Source organism: Quercus lobata, chromosome 11, assembly GCF_001633185.2.
Source record: "Quercus lobata isolate SW786 chromosome 11, ValleyOak3.0 Primary Assembly, whole genome shotgun sequence".
NCBI lineage: Eukaryota > Viridiplantae > Streptophyta > Magnoliopsida > Fagales > Fagaceae > Quercus > Quercus lobata.
The window spans coordinates 5,847,535-5,872,085 of record NC_044914.1 but is presented as its reverse complement, the minus strand read 5'-3'; the positions used below and the strand labels follow the sequence as shown (position 1 = coordinate 5,872,085).

Sequence of the window (24,551 nt, the reverse complement as noted above, 5' to 3'; positions counted from 1 at the left end):
CGTGGGCTCTACACATATTTAGAGGTTGATTCATTCTTCTAGACATTGTACCATTGATAAACTTTAGTTATGAGTTACCTTCGGCATCCGCAAGGGAACGGTTCTAGGTTAGTTTCTTTTGCTCTTGACGTGATTTTATTTAACACAAACACTCTCTTTCTCTCTCTCATTTAATATATTTTTGACCCTTAATATTTAGGGTTATTTTCATGTTGGTCTTTAATATTTCAAAATTTCTATTTTGGTCAGCAAGAACATTCATATTGATAGTGCTAAAATTGCTTAAAAGTTATTTTAGCCACCAAAACATAAAAAAGCAAGCTACATCAATAGTGTTAAAGTTAAAAATTTTAGCAATCAACCTAAGTAGACCACCATCTTTGGCACTTTACTGTAAAGTTATATAAAAATATTTTATTCCATTCTCTCTCCTCTTCCTTTTTAAAAATTTGTTGTCTTTTTTTTTTTTTTTTTTCTTCAGCATCTCCATGTCTCCCTTTCTTCTCTTATTTCTCTCTCCTCTCTCTCTTCTTCTCGTCCTCCTTGGCACTTTGGCCACAGGAAATAGAGGAAATCAAAGGGAAATGTAAATTTGGATTAGTGTTGATTTTCGTGCTTACGTGGCTTATTGTAGCACAAAAATGGGTGACAAGTTAGGGCCTATTTTCAGTATTTTGTACTTTAAGACTAATAATAGAGATGGACCATTTTGAAATGGAGCGATACTTTAAGGGCCAAAATGAAACTTGTAAAACATCAAGGACCAAACTAAAAATAATCTTACACATTACCTGAGCTAAAAATTTTTAGCTTTAAGAGTTAAAAAAATTTATTTATTTATTTTACCAACTCATTTTATAATACACATCATGATTTTATTTTAACATTCGTCATATAAAAATAATATGTACACCACAATAAAAAATAGTATATCGAACCCAATAAATAATAGCCAAAGCCACCATCACCCCCACCACAACCACCCATAACAACTACTGTCACTGCCATGGAAACCACTGCACAACCACAACCACAGCCACAGCAACCTCCACCCATAGCCGTAACACCCAACTATCAATCCTTCCAAATTGAAACCCACCAAACCCAAAAAGAGCACCACTACCACCCACAAGGGCCACAACCCCTACAAATCAGAAACCCCACCACCCAAAATCAAATCACAAACCCACCAAAACCCAGCCACACCCACCGAAACCCATTCACATCCACCGAACCACCGCAAGACCCACCAACTGAGCTACCCACACTGTCGCCAATCTCAACCTCCAAGACATGCCCACATCGTCACCAATCTTAGCCATTTTGATTTTGAGTTAGAGGAGGTAGGCAAGACAGGAGAGAGAAAAAAATTGATATTATTAATTGTCAATTTTCATTTTATAGAAAATGAAAAAAGTTGTCAAAATATTAATTGTTTTTTTCTTTTCCTATAAAATTTTTTTTTAATTAGATTATTAACCAGTACCCTGAAGATACTCATTAGCATTTCTCATAAAAAAAAATAACGATAATTTTGTAATTACTATAAGACCAATTATCTCTATTACGTTTTGCATTTATTTAATCACAACTAGTACTAAGTACATATAACTAGTACTAAGTTCTAATTATGGGCATGACAGGAGTTGCATTTATTTATTTCCTGTGTCTGTGTGGGTGTGTTGATTATTTATTGCCTTAAATATGTTTATCCATGCAAAACTTGTGATAAATAATTATCTGCTTTAAGTCTTGAATAATTCATTAATTCATTAAGTTGGTTGTAACGGTCTAAACATGTTTTTTCAGAGATATACGTATATATAGTAGCAAATCTGATATCTAATAATAACTAAATATTTTTTATCTTTTCATTTTATGATATTTTGCTAATATTAAATAAATACTAATTTGATTTTTCATTAAAATAGAAAATTCATACGTTGGCCCCACCATTAAAATCCTATCTCCATCCCTTTCCACCCAGATTTTATCTATTGGTAAAAAAGACAAACATAGGAAGACTTGAGGGATTGACCAGTGTGAATGGTTCATATCACTCACCAATTAAGATCATGTTGACAGGAGTTACTCTTATTTATTTCTTGCAGCTGCTTCTGCACCTTCGCATGCTCTTAAAATTCTACAAGAAAGCCAATTTCTGGAAATCTTTGGCTTGTCCAGATTCCCTTCCCTCTTGTTCCGCCTTGTAAAATGCATGCTACTTGAGTTTGTGATCAGGTTCAATCACGCATTCTCTTTCTCAATAAGGGGTTACCTTTTTTTTTTTCTTGAACAAGTATTCGTTCCGTTAACCCAAGAAAGAACGAGAGGGTATGCTAAGGTCAATACCAGACCAATAGACCACGCAGTCTCAACCAAGCCAACTTTATCATATTTTCAACTAACCACTAAGGAGATATATATTTAGTGATAGTATTTTATAACTCCAAAAAAAATATTTATACTATATTTAAATATTTTTGAACAATTAGGTCAATAGCCTTGTTTTTCATTAGTATTGTTGCACTTTGAAATAATGAAAAATTTGTTAGTAATGTCTAATCTATGTTTTACACTTCTCCAGGGATCAAAATTCATACTTTTTTTGGTAAAGCTCGTTGGGTTGTGTAAGCATAGTTCAGAGATTGGTTCTTTGTTTTGGAGGTTGGATCATCGACAAGCTTTAAGTATGAGTTATCTTAGCCCATCGCAAGAGAACGACGAAAGGTAGTTTCTTTTTCTCTACTTTAGTGCTAACAATAACTTCTTCTTTTTCTTCTTTTGGCCAATAGTCTAACAAATTTAGTTCTAAATTGTTGTCGTTTTCTTTAATAAATAAATTGGTTATTATTAGGCTCTCAGCTAAAACATTTTTGAAGAAGATTTTGTATGTCTGTTCTATTCTGTTTTCCACTAGTATTTACTAGTGGCTAGTGGTGTGTATGGGTTGGGTTGAAGGATTTTTTCAATTTAATCCATCATGGTAGGTTACAAAAATTCAATCTAATTCAATCCATTACAAGGATCCAACCGAACCCATGTGGATCGGGTTGGACCCATGGTTTGGACAGATTTTTTTTTTAATTGCTATTATTAACATTAAATTGAGAATTAGAACACTACCACTACAAATAAGAACAAATTTATAACCAAATACTACTTAGTATAACACCAAATCAACACAAATTATAAGAGGAGAACCAAAGATTTGGATTTTATTTGAGAAGAGGGGTAAAAAAAAAAAAATTTAATATTTATTAAAATTTAAATATATATTAAATATAAGTGGGTCAGTCGGGTTAGATGCATACAAAACAAAATCATTTGAAATTAAATAGTGAATAAGTGCATATGAATAATTTCGACATTACTCAAAATTGAAAAACAATTCACCCGCTAGATAGCAGAATCCCCAAAGCATAGTAGTCCAAGTTGAACCATGATTCGAAGACCAAGTAATTGACTGCTTATAGAAATGTTTAGCTAAGAAGAAAATGCTGCAGCCTTATGCTACTTATTACCAAAGTATTGAACAAAATTCGAATTTACATATGCTTTTGCCAAGTTAATTCAAAGTAATTTTTATTATTCAATTTGAATTAAATTATTATAATATTTTCTTTAATTCAACATATTATTAATGCTAATTGCTCTGTAAAATTCCAAAATAATGCACTCCAATCATCTTGTGCAAAAGAGTAGGAGTCTGGAAAGAAAACATATATACGGTTCCACTAATTCAACTTCACATGTGCATAAGAGTGGTAATTGGTTAGGTTTGGGATGGATTAGCCTCTTTCCAATCCCAAACTTTTTAAATATGAGGAATTCCATTCCAAACCTTTTTTTTTTTATTATTATTATAAATAGAGAGAAAGCAGTGCGGGTACTTTGTTATAAAATCTAGTTTTCTTGTAAATAGAATTCATGATGGAGATGTTTTAATTTTTAATAAATAGTGGATTTCAGTTAGGTCAATCGATAAAAATTTTTATTATTAAATAAAAAATTTGAAGTTTAATCTTCACTTACACCAAAAACTAATTAGAATTTTAGCTTAATGATAAAGAACCATCATTATAGAACACATGTTATAGGTTGAAAGTTGAGTAAGGTTAGCTTATATTAGTTTAAGGTGTGGTGTACAAAGTCGACATAACTCAGTCCTAATACATAATTGTTTTTAAAAGAAGATCCTAATACAGAATATCTGATAGTGTTTAGCTTTTTGCTTTTTTTTTTTAAGGCAACCTCTAATTTGTATGTTTGCCAGGTCTTTGTGCAGGAATGAGAATAAGGATATCGACCTTTCAAAAAAAGAGAATAAGGATATCGAGGGGCAATGTCGTCCGAGCAAAGTTGTTGAATTTGTTTCAAAGTCATTGGTACGTTTGTTCCGTAAATGGTATGAAGAAATACTTGTATTGTTTCGCGCGTTTGCAGTATCACTGGATCCCTTGTTCTTTTACGTTCCCATGATCAAAGAAGACAAAAAGTGCATTGGCTTAAACAAATTGTTGTGGACCATAGCTATTGTTTCGCGATCGGTCACCGATGTCGTTTACCTAGTGCATTTTGTAGTGAAATCCTACAAGCAGCGAGGGTCGAAGGCAAATACAACATGTTGGGAAAAAGGTCGAAGGCATTTATGGTCCATCATGTTCAACGTTCTAGTTATTCTGCCTATTCCACAGGTAAGGGAGACTTTAGCTACATTGTAAGTTGGAAAAATACTATTTTCGCGTATTTTTCTAGTAATTTGGAACTAAAAAAAAAGACTTTATATATATACACACACTTCTTCTTTTTCTTTTTTCCTTTTTCTTTTTTGACGTAAGCCTTCAAAAAATTATTGAGTACTTATAATTAAGCATTGTTTTCATAACCGGACCAGACCAATTTGTTCAACCGGGTTAAGTGGAAACCGGAGGCCAGGCTGACACATTAACCATTAAGGCAAATTAGCTTGTTGAATCTTTATGTAGCAAACTATTATATTAACTAGTATATAGCCCCGTGCATATGAAATCCAAAATATTGAAAATATTTTCCAGTTTCTAAGTTCTAAATCCAAAATAAGTTAAGCCAGTTAGCAAATGAAAATTAGCTTATTACAATCTGAAATCCAAAATAAAATTCTCATTCTAAGGTAAACTAGCTAATTATAAATATGAAATCCAAGAGCACATGTTTTGGTAAGATTGGTAGGATCTCATACGATCCTACAATCCTATACGATCTTGCACGATCTTACATACATTCCTACCATTTTTACGATCCTATTACGATTCTAAACGTTTTGGTTAGGTAAGATCGTAAATCGTGCGATCCTACGATCTAAATCGCAATTTTGACAACCATGCCAATGTTTCTAATTCCTATTTCTTAATAGCAATACCTAACTGCCTATATCATAAAGATCTAACACGTAATTTTCAACGGACAAAAAATACTAAATTTTTTCTTGGATAAGGAATATTAAGTTACTTCTATTTTACAACAAAAATATTTTCCTTTAATAAAAAAACTTCAAATAGATTAGTAATAAATCAAAATGTGAATTTGAAAAAATTCTAATACACACATAATTACTATTTTCTTTAAATTATCACCGTCCTACACATAATTAGATTATATCCATTGACTCTAAAAAAAAAAATTGTTGTAATCCATTCAGGTGGTAATGCCAAGCATATTTTCAGAGATGAGACGACGGACAAAATCTTCAAATATAACAATCTTGAACTCCGTAATTCTTTTGCAATATGGGCCAAGAGTTTTCCAAATCTACCGATACTGGAAGGAACTCAAACGCGCAGGGAAAACTAATAAGGCTTCCCTATGGATCACAGCTTCATTGAATTTATTTCTATACATCCTTGCTGGTCATGTAAGTTTGCTTACGTAGTAATTTCATATTCTTTATTTTTAATCTTCACAAATGTTGATTCTTTTATCAATGTATTGTTGTCTTTCTTAATATTTAAATTCCAAATCAACCTTCTTCTCAAAAAAATCTAAACCAACCAACCTTGCTAAATCAAAATCATATATTGAAGAAATATCCAAAAAAGAAAGAAAAATAAAAATAACAAATGTTTCATTTTATTGATTTTTTAAAAAAAAATACCTCAAGAATGAAACTTAGAAGGTGCTATCTCATGTAAGAGTTGTGTTGGGGAGATCATACCTTGGAAAGCTTCAAAATGGGTAGTTAATACAACATGTATATAGGGACAACACTTGACTCAAAAGGCTGGCTTAAACCAATGGGTATAGGCCTAATTATGTTATATTAACCACTCACCATTCTCATTATTATTCAATATGAGACTTCACTTATATATGTATACCTAACAATCTTTCCCCTCACCTGTGAATCTTTGCCTCTTGATAGGCAACAAACAAGTCTCATTTGCTTCTATAGCCTTATGGACTTTTTCTTTGTCAACATGTCATCCATGAGCCTTATGTATGCCATCCATAAGAACCACATCTCAACTTTGTATGCTCATTTTTTAGAACTTAGCTTGCACTACTGTCTATGGAACCTTGCATCTCACCATTTGGCAATACCCTTTTGTCGGATTTTTTTTTTTTTTTTTTTTTCAAGATTATCTGTATGAGCTTCTATAGGCTTGTTTGGTGTGATCCCTACTTGTGAAGGCTCCAAGTACACACATCCCATCCCTGTGCTTTGGATGCCTTTGTGACTAGTCTATGCGAAGTACGTTTCCATCCGTTGGTAAGGTTTAGAAAAGCATCTCGATTCACTTATTGAGGATAATTTTTTTTTTTTTTTTTTTTTTGAAAGGGAGAATAATTTAAGTAGTAGTTTCATATCCATACAATTCTCTTTTTCTCTTATTGTTATAGTTTTAATGGTTATTAACCTTTGGTTACGATATCTGCAAAATTTACTAATTTATAATGATAATCAAATCGATTAGGTATTGGGAGCCTTTTGGTACTTTTTCTCTATCCAACGACTAGCGTCTTGCTGGCACAAAGCTTCTAAAATTCATAGTGATGGGGTTGAAATTTCTTTTAACTGTGACCACAGTTTTAGAAAGCTCTCTTTTTTAGATGATTTCTGCCCTATTGATACACCAAACACAAGTACCTTTGATTTTGGAATATTTCTTGAAGCCCGTCGATCTGGAAGCTTAGAGTCCACGGGTTTTCTGCCTAAAGCATTTTACTGTTTCTGGTGGGGCATGCGAAATCTAAGGTTTGCACATGATACACTCTTTGCTATTCCATATCAAAATATATAAGTCCTGCGTATTTCTATGTCGTCCAAGTTACACATGGTGTAACTTTAAAAATATTACATCACTTAATAATTTATTATTGAATTCATATTCTGAAAATCTCATTGTTGAATTATAAGTTCTATATGTTCTTTAACATGCATGACAATTTTCATGTCAATCGGATGTTATTTACTATTTGATTAATAAATTTATATTTTATACATTATTTTAAACAAAAAAAAAAAAAAAAACTTGATTTTTAATAATTGATTAATAACATGACTATTGATCTTTGATCACCTTGAATTTTTGTAAGCATGAAGAATTTATGAAAATAATGTAATTCAAAGATGGTTCGGTGGATTTGTTAAAATTTGCATTCAAATAAAAATATTGAGTGATGTAACATTATTTAAAGTTACAAGGTTTATGGCTTTTTAATCTATTCTTAAATTTGTTGTTTGCACACAATTGAAGCTAAAATAGTTATGAGTAGTGCTACATGCAATATGTACTACAAGTTTACTACGTTAAGCATACAAATTGAAGTGTCACCAATAACAAAAAGGTAATTCAAATATTCAATTATGAGGTGGTTAAAGCCTACCAATCACATTCATTAGCATATAAGTTTGTAAGTTATATTATATGTAATAAAACTTGTAGGGTAAATTGCAAATTACACCCCTAATAATATGATCATATTATTATTGTCTTTCTAGTTCCTTTCAATACAAATAAGAGATCGCAAATAACTAAAAAAGGAAAAAGAAAAAAAGAGAACCAAAAACAAAAACAGTTTTTTTTTTTTTTTTTGGAAAAAAAAACAAAAACAGTTTAAATAAAACTTAATTAATACATTGATTTCTAAGATTACACAATCCAAAGTTCACTAATGAGTAATGATATCATCACCATAAAATAACATAAAGAAAATGCTAATGTTTGTGAACTATGTCAAGTTATCAACCTTCTCAGTTGTGCCTCTTCTTATTGCATGTAAAATAATAATAAAGTCAAATTATTTAGAAAAATAAATAAACAAAAAAAAAAGTTTTAAGAATAAAACATAACATATTAGGTAAAGAAAAATAAATAAATATTTAATATAAATTGTACCTCAAGAATCAAACTTCAAGTTGTGTGAAAAACTAATTTGGGAAAAATGATTTCATTGCATTAATTAGAATTACAGAAGCTAATCTATATATACAAGCTAAAGGAAGTAACTAACTCCCATAAAATATGCTAATCAGAAAAACTAAAATACTAACAGCTCTTGGCACGTGTATTACTAACAGTAGTTACACATGTGAAACATATATACAATATACTACTAAGTAAACTACAAGTCATATATAGCAACTAACTACATGTCGTGCTCTGTTCTTCTATATCTTGACTTCCCCTATTTTTTGTGTGTATGAGCTTATCTACAGCAATTGGTTCTTTGATAGTTGATTCCGCTTGACCAGAAGGCTTCTTCTTTTGATACTCCCCCTCAAGATGGACTGAGAGCAAATGAATATTGATCAGTCCCATCTTTGAAATGAGCTCTAAGAAGTGATTAAAACTCAAAGCCTTAGTTAGCACATCAGTCAATTGGCATTGAGTCTTGACATGACATGAATTAACTTTATCACCTTAGCCAACACCTTGTCCCTGACCACATGACAGTCAATCTCTATGTGTTTGGTTCTTTCATGAAACACTGGATTGGAACCAATGTGGAGAGTAGGCTGACTATCATAAAAGAGCAAAGCTTCTCTATCATGCCTCACTTGAATATCCCTTAGAAGATAAAGAATCCATACCACTTCACATGTAGCTACTGTCATTGCTCTATTTTCAGCTTTTACTGAAGATCTTGAGACAATGGACTATTTCTTGGATTTCCAAGAAATTAAGGAGTCTCCAATAAAGATGCAATATCTAGTCACTGATCTTCTTGTGTCTAGACATGCAGCCCAATCTAAATCAGTAAAACCTTTCACATGCAACTCTGAGGCAACTGAAAAGAACACTCCCTTCCCTACTTCATTCTTCAAATACTACAAGACTCTATAGGCTGCTTCAAGGTGTGGTTTTCTTGGTTTGGACATAAACTGACTCAACTTATGAACAGCATAAGTGATGTCAGGTCTGGTGATTGTCAAATACAGCAGCCTCTCCACTAATCTTCTGTACTTGCTAGGATCATTGAGCAAATCACCATTATACTTGCTCAACATAAGATTCTACTCCATTGGGACCTTATAAGGTTTATGACCAAGTATACCAGCATCACTTAGTACTTCCAATGCATACTTTCTTTGACAAAAGGCTATACCCTTATCAATCCTTGCAACTTCTAGACCAAGGAAAAACTTTAAATCTCCCAATTCCTTGAGCTTGAACTTTTGATCCAATAAAACCTGGGATTGATGAACCTTGTCCTCGTCAGTGTAGGCAATTAATACATCGTCCACATAGACTAATAAGGCAATAAAAGACTCACCCTACTGTCTAGTAAATAGTGAGTAGTCTGCTTTAGACTACACAAATCCTAATTGAATCAAGGCTTCAAAGAACTTGGAGAACCATTGCCGAGATGCTAGCTTCAAGCCATAAAAAGGTTTGTTTAATTTGCAAACAACCTCCCCCTTGCTATGGAAGCTAGGTGGAAGAGCCATATAAACATCCTCAAGCAAATCCCCATGAAGGAATGCATTGTTGACATCAAGTTGGCTCAAAAACCAACCTTTCACAACAGCCACTGCCAACAAGCACTTCATAGAGACCATTTCGGCAACAGGACTAAAGGTCTCAATATAATCAAGCCTTCTTTTTGGGTAAACCCCTTTGCAACCAACCAAGCCTTGTACCTCTCCACAGAGCCATCAAACCTATACTTAACCCTGTAAACCCACTTACAACCAATGGCCTTTTTGTTGGGTGGAAGAGGAGTAAGGGTCCAAGTGTTATTTGCCTCCAATGCTGCAATTTCAGCATCCTTAGGTTCAAACATAGCTTGAGAATAGTATTGTGGTTCAACAATACAAAGATGGAGCAACAAAATGATTTATAGGATGAAGACAAGTGATCATAAGAAAGAAAAGAAGAAAAAGGATGAGATGTACCTGACTAAGGCAGATTAGAAGTAGGAACTAAGGTTACCTAACTGCAATGGTAAGCTTGAAGATAAGATGGAGGCTTAGAAACTCTAAAAGACTGCCTAAGATGAGGATTAAGAACCAAAGGCTCATCTGGAGCCTCAGGTAGATTCTTAGGAAGATCCTCATCAAGATCATGATGAATATCAATGATGGTGTCATCAGAAATGTTATGGGAAGAAGCTGAAGGAAAAGAAGAACATTGTGGAGAAGCATCATAAAAATAAGATGGAATGGGGGACATTTCAGGAAGTGGAATAAGAGAAGAAGAAGAGGAAACATCTTCAAGCACAAAAAAAGGAAAAACTGTCTCATGAAAAACTACATCCCTAGATACAAGAACAGTGTGAGATAAGAGATCAAAGAGCTTATAACCCTTGATATTATAGGGATATCCAATAAAAACACACTTCCTTGCTCTAGGAGAGAACTTGGAAGACTTAAGACCAGTGGTGGAAGCAAAACATAGACAACCAAAAGCCCTAAGATGGGAATAAGAAGGAACCTTCCCAAACAGAAGTTCATAGGGAGTTTTATGATATAAAAGAGGAGAGGGCGGTCTGTTAATAAGATATACAGTAGTGAGCACACAATCACCCCAAAAGGAAAGAGGCAGATTGGACTAGATTTGTAAAGCCCTAGCAGTAGATAAGATATGTTGATGTTTTCTCTCCACAACAGAATTTTGTTCTGGAGTATAAACACAACTAGTTTGGTGAATTATGCCTTTAGTAAAATAAAAATCAAAAAGTTTGAATTCAAGAGCATTATCAAATCTAAAACATTTGATTTTAACATTGAATTGAGTGAAAACCATGTTATAAAAGGAAACAATCAAGGCTTTGACTTCAGATTTTGCCTTCATGAGAAAAAGCCAAGTTGCCCTGGTTGCATCATCAACCAAAGTAAGGAAATATCTATGACCAGCTGAGGTAGGAACAGAAAATGGACCCCAAACATCCATATGCACCAAATCAAAAGGAGAATCACACATTTTATTATTGAAGGGAAAGGATAATCTTTTCTGTTTTGCCAATGGAAAAACAATACATTCTTTAGTACAACAATTTTGCAAGAAAGGAAAAACATTGCTCAAAGATTGAAGCTCAACATCAGAGGGATGTCCTAGTCTAAAATGCCACAAAGAATATAGATTATTGTGATGAGTATTAGAAGAAAAGGCAGTAAAAGAACTTATGTAGTGCTTGGACAGGAAGTCAACTAAAGAACTAGAAGCTGATAACAAGCTTGATTGTTGCAACAAGTACAAACCATCAGACATTTGACCCACTCCAATCGTGCTCCAATTGGTAAGGTCCTGTATAAAGCAATGAGCAGAAAGGAAAACAAGACAAAGGGGTTGTGTCTTAGTCATGGAACTAACTAATAAAAGGTTAAAAGAAAAAGAAGGTATACAAAGGACATTTGTAAGGATTAGATGTGAAGAAAGTTGAATTGTTCCAACATGTGTGACAACAGCTGATTCCCCATTAGGCAGTTGTACCATAGAATGTGAAATAGCAATAATTGAGGTTAGTAAACTCAATGTGATCAGTAGCCCCAACATCAATAACCCAAGTCTCCATATTATAAGCTTTTCTATTAACAAGCTAAGCAAAAAAGACAGAATGCTTGAAGTTTAAAGACATACCTGCTACTGTGTTATTAGGAAAACCCACAGTATTGGCCATGTGGTACTCCTACCCTATAGAATGCTATTGAGATGGCCTTGGTAGTGCACCAATCAAAGCTAGCAACTATTGGTACTGATCTATTGTGAAATAAGGAGCATGAGTGGTGACAAATGCATGGCTAGGCACACCTTCTTGAGGAGTCAGTGCAATATGATTGTAAAGATGATCTGGAATAGTAGAAGAGACTAGATGGGCCATGGACTTGTTCTTGGATTTGTAAGCTGGTGGAAATTCATGTAACTTGTAACACTTATCAATGGTATGGCCTAGCTTGCCACAATGAGTACACAATGGTCTGTCTTTGCCTTTACCATTAGAACCCCATTAGTGTAATTCTGAGTCTTGGTGGCTAAAGCAGTAGATTCAACCCTCGCACCCATACTAACACTCCTTTGCATCTCTTCTTGGATCATCAAAGAATGCATCTTGTTAACAGACGGTAGAGGATCCATGAATAAAATCTGAGTTATGACTTAAGAAAAAGAATCATTTAGTCCCATAAGGAACTTCATCACTGATTCTTTGGCTTGAAGATCAGTAAGCCTTTGATTCACATTGCACTAACATTTTCCACAAGTGCACAAAGGAAAAGGGCTGAGACTTTACAATTAATCCCATAAGACCTTCAACTGTGTGAAGAAATCAATGATTGAAACTTCACCTTGATGGAGCTCTGAGATTTGCTTTTGCAAATTGAAGATCTTTGGACCATTCTTATGACAGAAAGTATCCCTCAAATCATTCCAAATTTCCAAAGTAGTTTCCCTATAGACAATACTAGCATGAAGCCTTGGAGAGACTGAATTGATTATCCAAGTCCCTACCATATTGTCTGCACAAATCCAGGCTTGAATTGCAGTTGGAGAGTCTACAATTGGAGATGACAAGGTGAGAGAGCCATCTATGAAGCCAAGCCTATTCTTAGCAATGAGTGACTTCCTAACAGACTGAGCCCAAGCAGGATATTTTTCTCCACCAATTAGAGGTTAAGAAACAAGAACAGCACCAGGATTTTATCCATGGTGTAAAAACAAAGGATCATTCACATTTAATGAATCCTGTGTTGAAGTTAAGTTTCAGAGGTTGAAGCCATAGTTGTACCAGTGGCAACCATGGAAGGAGCTTCAAAGCTTTTGAAGAAGACGAAGAAAAACAAAGAAAAAAGTTCTCAAATCTGTTAAAAGAAGAAAACCCTAGGTTTTGTGCTCTGATACCATGTGAAAAACTAATTTGGGAAAAATAATTTCATTGCATTAATTAGAATTACAGAAGCTAATCTATATATACAAGCTAAAGGAAGTAACTAACTCTAACTAACTCCCATAAAATGTGCTAATAAAAAAAACTAAAATACTAACAGCTCTTGGCACATGTATTACTAACAGCAGTCGACACGTGTGAAACATATATACAATTTACTACTAACTAAACTACAAGTCCTATATAGCAACTAACAACATGTCATGCTCTATCTTCTATATCTTAACTTCCCCTGTTTTTTGTGTGTATGAGCTTATCTGCAGCAATTGGTTCTTTGACAGTAGATTCAACTTGACCAGAAGGCTTCTTCTTTTTAGAAGTTGGCAAGTAATTTTGTTAGTGTTTTTATCTACAATAAAATTTTTTAATATAAGTCCAGCATACAAAGAAAGTGATTCAATAAAGAATTAAAAATTATGACTATTCTATAACAGAATCAACTTACCTAAAATCATGTAACCAACTTTAAAAAATATCACTTTAAAAAACATGTTGGGTTCGATTGTAACCCATACAATAATTACCCATAAAGATTTTTGAGATAGAAACTAAGTCACTAGACCTCCAGCACAAGTAATAGACAATGTATCCTAGCTTACCGTTTTTGCTGCAATTGTTGAACTAGCTTTTAGTCTTCACACTGATTTAGTGCCACAAGCAAACAATCTAGAAGCAAATCTCAAAAATTTTGTAATAGGCTATTAGTTGACCGAGAGTCTTTTAAGAGTCTTCTAAGTGCTTTTTTTTTTTTTTTTCTTCTAATTGTCAATGTCACATGAACGAGCCTTCATTCTTGCATTGTCAAGATTGTCTTGTATAGTGAATAGATATTTCAACCTTCATTACCACTATTTATATTACAATATCAAAAGCCAATATTCATGTTCTTAACATCTATGTCATATTTCGTTCAAATAAGATGTTATTTATCATTCAATCTATAAAAAAAATTTATGCATAATTTAAGATTATAAAAATTTGAAATTTAAAATATAGTAAGAGTGATCAATATTAATGAAGGCTGCTTCGAGCTGGCATCAGTCCTATCCCTGGAGGGAAAGCATACTTAGATCAGTAGAAGAAGAAAGAGGGGAGTTGGCGGATAACATTTCATTTCCTATTTTACAGGTTCAGTCATTTGCCTTAGCCAAACCTAGGAAAGAGATAGCCTCCGCTCGGCGACTATTTAATTATTGATATAGTTATTGATTTTTAATCTTCTTGAAAGTTTACAAGCATTGAGGACATAATAAGAAAATGCAATCAAATTGTGGATTGTTAAAATTCTCATCCAATAAAAAGATATAAGAGAAGTTTGTAGCCATTGTCTTCTTTTTGCTTTTCATTCTTTCCGTAATTTACTCTAATTGTGTCACATTCATGCTTCCTTCTCTCATAGATGTAATGGGCTTGAACCCCATCCTTAATTAACAACTGCTCTTGTGTATGGGGTTGGGGTTCCTATTTGTCCAAAAGCCATAAACATGTAATCTTGACCCTGCTTTCTTACTTTGAAGGCCCAAATATAGATCTTTCATTTTCTCTTTAACTTGTACATTTCCCCTAAATTTTCATGAATTCTCATTTTTTGAATTTTAGTTAGAAATTTTAAGCTTAGTGTCTCATACATTATAGTTGTGGCATTTTGCAGTTCTTTTGGATCAAACCTCCAAACAAGTACCTACATCTGGGAAAACATCTTTGCACTTGGAATTTCTATCTTTGGTCTGTTATTATTTCTTTATTTCATTGGAAACTTACAGGTGAGTGCCCAATCCTTTCCTTTCACTTCTTTTTTTGTGAAAACTTTTCTGCACTTGGAATTTCTATCTTTGGTATGTTATTATTTCTTTATGATAGGCCAAAAATGCATTGACCCCTTTGGTAAATTAATCAATTAATTAGCCAAGTGAATTAATTAGATTCAATTATATGCAATAAGCGTAGTAGCACAAACAAATCACTAACTAAGTTAAATGCAGCAGAAAATAAATTTGACACAGTTGATTTGTTAACGAATGGGGAAAACCACCTAGGCAAAACCCCACCAGGTGAATGTAAGGTCACAACTATCGAGAATCCACTATTATCAAAACAAGCGGTTACAAATAAAAGAAATCTCAGTATCTAATACCAATCTACAGTTTACCCCAATACCCAATTGGACTTGTGATGTAGCGGCAATATCTCTGTTCAATGCATGACTCCTAATAGCCTTCACCTGACACAATCAACCACACAGACATGCTCAACAGCCTACCATGACCAATACCCAAGAAACTCGTCCCAAATGGCAACTGCATGCGCCTCTACGCACAGACATATGTTCCGACTCTCCTCACATGTGCCGCCAAGAATTATCAACTCCTTGATCAGATTATGGTCACACACACCACCATGTAGGCCTTGTTGTTCACCGATCTACAAAAACCTACGAATCTGGCCCTCATCTGACCCTATAAGCGCTCTCATGTGCCACCTGGAAGTCCTACACACACTGTCGTCATCATGCTCCTGCCACGCATCGAAGAACTACGCCAGCTTCTTATAACATCATCCATGACATCATCTAATGCCTTAGATTGTCTTTGAATTCTCATTAGTTATTTGGACCTTGGATTGTCTTTGAATTCTCAATACCTCATGTGATTCTTTAACCATTTGGATTGTCAGCTTTTACATCTTTGATTCTTGGATCAAAGACACTTGGATTTCTAATTCTTGAATTGTGGACTCTTGAGTGGGTGCATCAAGGATTAGTTCTTGGTTCTCTGTCATGTAATTCACGAGCTCTCTTGCATTTGGATTCTTGGGTGGTAGTCTCCATTGATGCCGGAAGGATTGGTGTTCAAAACTAATATTGTGGGTGCATATGAAATCTACCCAATTTTTGTATAAGCCTGATGCCTCCATGCCTTGAAACCACTTCAACACCTCTCCTTCCATATAATAAGAGGCAATGGGAACCATGAGAAGTGGTGGAGTGTTGTCAAGAGCAAAGAATTTGTAGACCTTGCGAAGCCATCAAAAAGAATATCCACATTTGAGTTTCAGTAACTCCATGAAACTTTGATGCGGTGTAATGAATTCGATCATCTCAAGATCAACTGCTCTAATACCATCTTGTGACTTAAATAATGCTCCCAGGTGCAAGAGTCACAAAATAATATTTCAATGTGTCCGAGGTCGAATCCATAAGGAAAAGGAATTTATTAGCAAACCACAAGATAAATTAAAAATTAAAAACAATAAAATTTAATGTAAGATAAATTTTGATTGAGGATTTGGTAAAGAAAATTTAGAATGAGGGAAAACAACAATATATTAAGACACTAAGGTTTAAGGGTTCACACGCCGCACATCCATTGGTAGTCTTAACAATATTATGTTATAACTCAACTAAAATTCATACGAAGCATGATCTTAGTCTGATGATTTAGCAATTAGAAATCAAGAATTAGTTTTCTAAATTTTGATTCATTTTAGGCAAAATAAAACTAGTGAATTAATTCACAGGAAATTTTAAGCATCTAACATGCCAAAGTCTTTGCTAAATCAAAGAATATACAGAAACAATCACTATTCTAGATAATTAAATCAATAAAAAACGCAAGAACATAAGCACTAAAACCATAAAATTATTGTCATGAACATACCAATAAATAGTTGGGTTTCACCCTCTATCTTAGCAAGGCTTCTATCAAGTTATTACACCAAATAAAACTCTAAAAAATGTAAATAAACTTTAAGAAAACCTAATTCTCCTTCTAAGGTTGCTACCTCTTGAGTTTTTCCCTAAAGAGCTTTTAAATTGTCCAAGAAATCTTATTATAAGTTGGATTCTCATTTAGAGAGAATCCCTAGTTTTTAAACTTCATTTAACCAACATTTTTGGCCCATTTAAAGTCAGAATCGGGGTTTTATTAAACTACAAAGCCCTATAAGTTAGCTTTCCAACACTACTTGAATCCTCAAAATTAATATCGGAGTTGAAAGTTATGCCCAAAATACTAAATGTTGTGTAGTCTAGAATCCTAATCTAAATTGGACTTAGATTTGATATAAATCTCTTTTGATTCCTTGCTCCAATTGGACTCAAATTTAATTAGGTTGACCTTCTTTAACTTCATTATCTCCCTTGTAAAAATAAATTCCATTACGATTCCTTGCTAGAATTAATTTCATTCTCTACAAAAGACATGTAAATTCTGTGATTTGTACCCCCTTTATGGCACATCAGCTTGTTGGTTCCTTCTCGTGAAGGTGGGATACGCTACATTCAATCTCCTTAGATTTGAAGCCAGCGCAAGCTTAAAAGTATATGAAGTCTCTTAAAAAGAGATGAAGGAGTCACCACTTGGTTATAGGTCCAAAAACCAAAACATGACTCCATGAAGATCTTTCTACTAGACTAGGTTCAGAGTTAGGGTATAGGATGGGAATAGGTTAGGCACCCCAAGCCTGCCTAGCTATAACGACTTTCATATATCGTTGTTCAACTTGGTGGAAAGTAAGCTATCTTAGAGGCCCAAATGGATGTGCACTTGCATCTAAAGCCTAGGTATAAGCCTATGTATCATGTGTGACAACCACGGGAAAGTAGATAAAACATGTGATCATGGAAGCATAGACATGTATAGAATCATACAACTCATGGCATCAAGCTCAAAGCATTAGCATACAAACATGATAGAGGTCAAAACATTAACATCCAAGTATGTGCATGTGTATACCCAATTATGCATGTGCTCGCACACATGCAAATGGATACCAACCAAGATTGCGAGTTTCTCTCAAATGATGATTATGTCTTATGCAAAAAGGGATCATTAAATTGATGTGAAGTCTTCATTGATGTGTGGATATCTTCCCTTTATTAAAATTGGATTTGTCTTGATTTTTCATCAATGATCTTGCATCTTTTAAGGCTTGAACAAGATTTGATTAATTAAGATAAAATTAACTTAACTTTTATGTTACTATTTAAGTTCAAATCAATTACCTTAATAACATTAAAGCTTGTCAAGATACTTTCCTTATCTTTGAATAGTTAACTAATTCCAAAAGGAATTGAATATTGATTGAATTTTGATTTTGATTTTTTTAGAAAGTATTTAAGCTTTTATGAGTTGTAAGGCTTTCATTGATTATTTCTAAATATTCTAGTTGCCTTATGAGGATCAAATCAAAATCAGAGAGTGAATGAGAGAGAAGAGATAAACTGCATTAGGGTTTGATACAAGAAAGGAAAGAAAATAAGAAATTTTGGGTATTTTGGATTTATTACACATGTGATACAAAAGGAAACAAACATGACAGCATATATACAATCAAAGCAAATAAAACAAATAAGAAAAGATAGTAAAATATGGCATTAAAAGTAAATGAAAGAAATCTAGCTTCTGCCTAGATTGGTATGCACATCTAGGCTTCAAATAGATTCCCAGAAAAACAACAAAAACATGAACCCTAGCCGTCTAAAACATGCGTACCCAGGGGTATTGGTGCGTATGCATCTTATCCCACGCGTACGCATCCTAAGACATATTAGGGTTTTTTTACAGATTTGCAGAAAAATGAAGAAAATGAATCAAACAACTAAAGAAAAGCATGTTATGGTACAAAAGCAACATATTAAAACATTAAAACAACATGAAAAAACATAAAAGAAACAAGAATCAAAAGGAAAAGTGTGGATCATAGGAAAGATCCATATCTCCTCCTCATGGCACTTACAGTGATGTTAATTACTAGCCCCTCAGCTGAAATCAACTACCGCAAGTGAATGTGTGGAGGAATGATTTGAATGGTTCGGTCAGGTTTAGCTTAATGACTATAAGTGGTGTACTAGAAAAGCTTTGAACCAACTAGAAGTTTTGAACATGAATGAGCAGGAGATTATCTTTTAACCAAAGATGGCTGAAAATCAATCTAATGCTCACATTTTTTGCCCTTCTAGAGGTATTTCAGCAAAGTTTATGTAGGTATTGAAAATCTGGACCATTTGGATGGTGAAAATGGGGGTTTATATAGGCAAAATTGAGATGTAGGATTAGGTTAAACGTTTGGGCAATCAGTTGATCAGGCTGGTTACCCTAGAATCCCACAGAAATAGAAATTAAGTGATTTAAGGCTTCTATCCAGATGGTGTGTATGCCACAGATTGAGTGCATACACATCAAATACCTAATGTACGCTCCTTTTGTAAGTCTTGGCCCAATTAGGTCAAAAATGGGCTTTTAGGCTTTTGAGCTTGATTCTTGAGTCATAGTTGTGCTTGGGCTTGAACTGTATCTAGCCACTTTGGGGTTTGTATGCTCATTGGGCTCCACACATGATGCTAATCATATTGGTGGCAACTGATTTTCTCATCATTGGGACTAGGGGATTTGGGTATAGGTCATAATGAAATGGGGTGTCTACAAGACATATTCATGCATTAAAATTCATTTTAAGCACAAAATCAATTATTCAATATTATTCTAAAACCAAATATAAAATGCATGAATTAAAAGTATGATAATACTTTCTAATAATGATATAAATATTCAAAATTAAGCTATTATTATACTTGTTGTTAGGAACTTGGTTTTTTCTATTGGGAATAGGTGGAAAGCGTATGGAAATATATGGGAATCGTATGTGAATTGCCTTAATTCAAGATAGTCACACTCCATAGAGAAATATTAAGAAAGAAAGGAAGTGCACCAAGCAAGGAATTACATTTTTTTTTAAAGATATATCAAATAATGGTTCCTTGCACTCTTTATACAACTCAAGCTCCCCTTCTATTGGCCACACATGTAAGGTTGTCCATGGGTTAGGTCATCTCGGGTTTGGGCTCAAGCAACACTCAACCCAACCTGATCAGGTGGAACATATCTCAACTCATCACCAACCAAAAAGATTGATCAAACTGGGTAGATCAAACCTTCAACAAGTGGTGGTCAATTTGGTTGGAGTTGTGGATCTAGAAAACGGAGAAAATTAGGCTAGTTAACGGCAAAAATCAGTGAAAATCTGGTGAGATTTCTCAAAATCTGACAGAAATCTCATCATATCCAATAAGATCTCACCAAATCTTGCAAATCTCGCCAGAAAAATCATATATATTCCAGTTAGTTCGTGTAATTTGGCTTTTGAGGAAGGAGACCTGCAACTAACTTGGCACCATTAATTTCTATAGGAAAAGACCCTCTACTGACCACTAGAGTAGTCAGGTCGAGCTGCAGTTGGCTTGGATCCAGTGGGGTTTATCACTTAGCTTGGGTAACCGAGTGGGTTGGACAACCCTACACACATAGCTCTAACTCTATCATAATCCCAACATGTGTAACTGATTTAATCCTATCTATTTTACTTGGAACTTGACTAATAATTGAAGGGATGTAAGGATAAGATTATTCAGATAAGAGGATCTTACAAGAAGTGTGGGGTTGCTAGCATAACTTCTTCCAGCAAATGGCGTTCCATCAACAAAGTTGTGTTCTCTGCATTAGAAGCTAGATAGGTTAGTATTTTTTTAGCATATTCCACAAGCTAGCAACTAGTCATTACCCTTAGGGAACTTTTTCGCATATTGCACAAGCTGGTGATTGAGTTGTTAGTATTTTCTTTTTGGGAAAAGTATAAAAAGGGCACCATAATTTTATCATTACGACACATTAAACCTTACACTTTTAAATGGGACTCATTAAACCCAAGACTTTCATAAATATACACAAAAATCCTTCCAAACAAATTTCACCCTCATATGTGAAATGTAAATTTATAAAAGTTATGAGTTTAATTAAAGTGTCTCAAATCTCAATTGAAAGTCTGGAGTTTAATATGTCCTAATTATAAATTTATGAGGTTTTTCTTGTACTTTACCCCTTTTTTTTTTTTTTTTGGCTGAATCTTGTTCCCTTCGTTTTCCCCTCCACAAGATTGTTTAAGTCTATAAATTCTACCCCATTTCCTAATCTACATCTCTCTTTTTTCACTTATTTATTTTTTTGGAAAAAGAAAAGATTTTTTTTTTTTTTTTTTTTTTTGGGAAGATGGAAAAAGAAAAGTTGTGTGGAAGTAGAACATTGAGATGTATAATTGTAAAATATTATTAGTTTTGATGCCTAAACATAGTAAGATTTGGCGAGTTGAACTGACTAGCAGAAGTGGGACGACAGATATACATGGAGTGGAGAACAACAAAAGAACAAAAGTGGAGAAAACGACAATATAACCTTAAATTGTGGTTGTCCAAACACCGCTTTGATAGAAAAACAAGGGACAAGATTATTGACTACATAGGTAAAAGCTATGAAGCAGACGAAGACGTTGGTGTAGAGACCCTTATCCCTGATCTTCCTACTGAACTTCGAAGGGCTGTCAACCGCCATATCTGCTTAGAACTGCTCAAGAAGGTGAGTTTCATTACCTTCATAAATTTGCTAAATAACTGCTTGTCCAGTTGTCCCTTGCACGGTGACAATGTACTACACTTTGAAAATATTCTAATTGAGTAGTTAATAAAATATAGAAGAATACCATTTAAACTATAAATTAAAACTTATAAGTTTTGTGTATTTCATTTACTTTAATTGGTAAAGTCTCTCTTATAGTGGAATATATTTATGTTATTATACTCATAATAAAATAAAAACTGTCATTTTTATGACCGTTGTGTAATTTATAGCTTATGACAAAATATTTGTTCCCTTTTGCATTAGTATGTTGGGTTATAGTCTTGAACAACCGTTAGAAACGAGTATTTACTAGCTTTAGTATATATTTTATAGTGACAAAGAATAATTTTTGAAAATTAATAGTAAAATCCGACCAGATTCAATCTAATAATAAAATATCATTTGAGAATTAAATAAAAATGTTGAATATATAGATTTTAGAATTTACTAGTGTACTGTGTGCGTAAGAACGATAGTGGCTACGTTTGGTAAGTTTTGGAAAATAGAAATTCTAGTAATATCAAATTCTAACCAAACGAAATTTGCAAAATACATTGTTTGGAGAAATAAAGTTTTATATAATGGATCTCAAAAAAAAAAAGTTTTAAATAATGCTAAAATAAGTGAGAAAATAATTATGCTCATTAAAATGCGTTTGATTATGCTTTTTGAGAATATATTTTTTTATAAAATGATAATTTATTATTAAAATTTTCTACGATATGTTAATCATTTTAGTAAATAATAGATCAAGCACAAGGAAAAAAAATTTAAACGCTAGAGCTAGTATAATTAGATCTACGAAAAAATTATAACAAAAAACTCATTTTTAATTGGATAATTTGTACAAAAATGAGAAGAAGAAAAAAAGCCGAAGTGATTCCCCTAACATCTATATGAGTTTTCATAATTTTTGTAATTTATGTACAATTTTACACAATTTCTTAACAATTTATAGAGATTTATGCACAAACAATTTTCCACAAAAGTCGTGAATGGGTATGGGCTTGCAGCATAGACAGCAGTGGGTTGCTATGGCTTGTGATTTGGGTGGGTGGGTGGAATGAGAATCCTCAGCTCAAAGGATTACTGTTTTGATTTTTTTTTTTTTTTTTTAAGAATTACTGTTCTGATTTAATGGTAGAGGTTAGGGAAAATATATTCTTAGAATCTAGTACAAAGTAGAGTTAACAAACACAACCAAAAGAAAAATTCAAAATGTATTCTTTATGCCCAGAAAACTACTATATGCATTCATAGAGTACCAATATTAATGAAACAATGTTAATCGACTAGAAGTTAACAGGCTGACCTAAAAGTATTTTTTTCTCATATCCATTATACTTTTAAAAAATAAGCATTAAGCTTGACATGCTTTTAGTATGTAATTTATTATTAGTATAGTAACATTATTAAGATAATTTGCGTTACGTGAAACTCAATTACCTAATTATTAAGAGGTATAATTTAGATTTACACAAACTTATAGCTTTTTTTTTTTTTTTTTGCCTTGATCAGCTGGAAATCATAAAATACAGTGGGTTGGCTAGGCAAGAACAACTGTTGCTTAAAATCTGCGACTCTCTTAAACCAATGTTCTACAACAAGCACAGCTACATTGTTAGGGAGGGAGACCCAATTGATGCGGTATTCTTTATTACAGAAGGCATTGTATGGACTTATAAAAGCAATAATGGTGAAGGATCTGACTCTCGACATGCTGAGCGTCTTGAAAAAGGTCAGTACTTTGGAAGAGAACTTCTTGAATGGGTTATGAATCCTACCTCCGACGACATGCGCAACCTATCCATACTACCTGTTTCTTCAAAAATCCTCAAAACTCACACAAAAGTGGAAGCCTTCGCTCTAATGGCCCACGACTTCAAAAAAATATGGCATTTGTCACTATTAGGCCCAAAGCAATTGTTCCAGGCAGCTATACTTATACAACGATTCTGGCGCCGCAAGCGATTGCGGTCCCAGGCAGCTTCACGTGTACAACGAGGACGTCGTTGGTGGTTCAAGAAAACTTTGTTTTGATGTCAGATAGATTCCATCAAAGCCAGACAGTACCGTTGTTGCAAAGCAAAATAGTTTGTTTTGATGTCTTTGTAGTATTAAGTTTGTTTTTCTAGTCATAAGGTTGCTACTTTTTTTTTTTGATAAACTCATAAGGTTGCTACTTGTTTCTCAATTATACTCTTTTTATGATCCATTCGGTACCATTTCATTAGTCTTTAGGTTTCTCCACCAAAATGCCTAAAAAACTTACTTTTGTTCGACATATTGATTCACACATATAGCTGTGGTAGTCATTTTTAACTAATGGACCGATCATTTACAATCATGTAAAGTGCTACAGGTGTGAGGTATAGATCTTTTGCATGACCCATATTTCTCCTCCTTGATTTATTATTATTTTTTTTTTGTTGTTGTTGTTACTGCTGCTGCTGCTTTGTGTCTTTTCTTCTTCTTTTTTTATGTTTTGTTATTAATATGATTTGGGATGTATTGTTTTATGTTTTTTTTTTTTTCTTTTATATGTTTTGTTATTAGAATGATGCCTAGTATACTGTATTATGTTCTTTTTTTCATTTGCTTTTATGTTTTTTTATTAATATAATGCATTATTTATAATAATTTAAATGATAACATGTGTTTTAATTTTATTTTCTAGAAATAATATGAATCTGAAATTTTGGTTGAAACCCAAATGCATACGTGTTTCTAGGTAGAACT

The 24,551-nt window shown here is 33.4% G+C and overlaps 1 protein-coding gene across 1 annotated transcript; it reads left to right on the top strand.

The window, feature by feature from the left end:
• Nucleotides 1-2,047: 2,047 nt before the first annotated feature.
• Nucleotides 2,048-24,083, top strand: LOC115969624 (cyclic nucleotide-gated ion channel 1-like). Its single transcript, XM_031089312.1, has 8 exons — nt 2,048-2,241; nt 2,588-2,730; nt 4,277-4,697; nt 5,681-5,893; nt 6,954-7,234; nt 15,017-15,128; nt 21,534-21,770; nt 23,331-24,083. Exons 2-8 carry the CDS (start codon nt 2,693-2,695, stop codon nt 23,850-23,852), a joined length of 1,824 nt encoding a protein of 607 aa, XP_030945172.1. The 5' UTR covers nt 2,048-2,241; nt 2,588-2,692; the 3' UTR covers nt 23,853-24,083.
• Nucleotides 24,084-24,551: the final 468 nt, after the last annotated feature.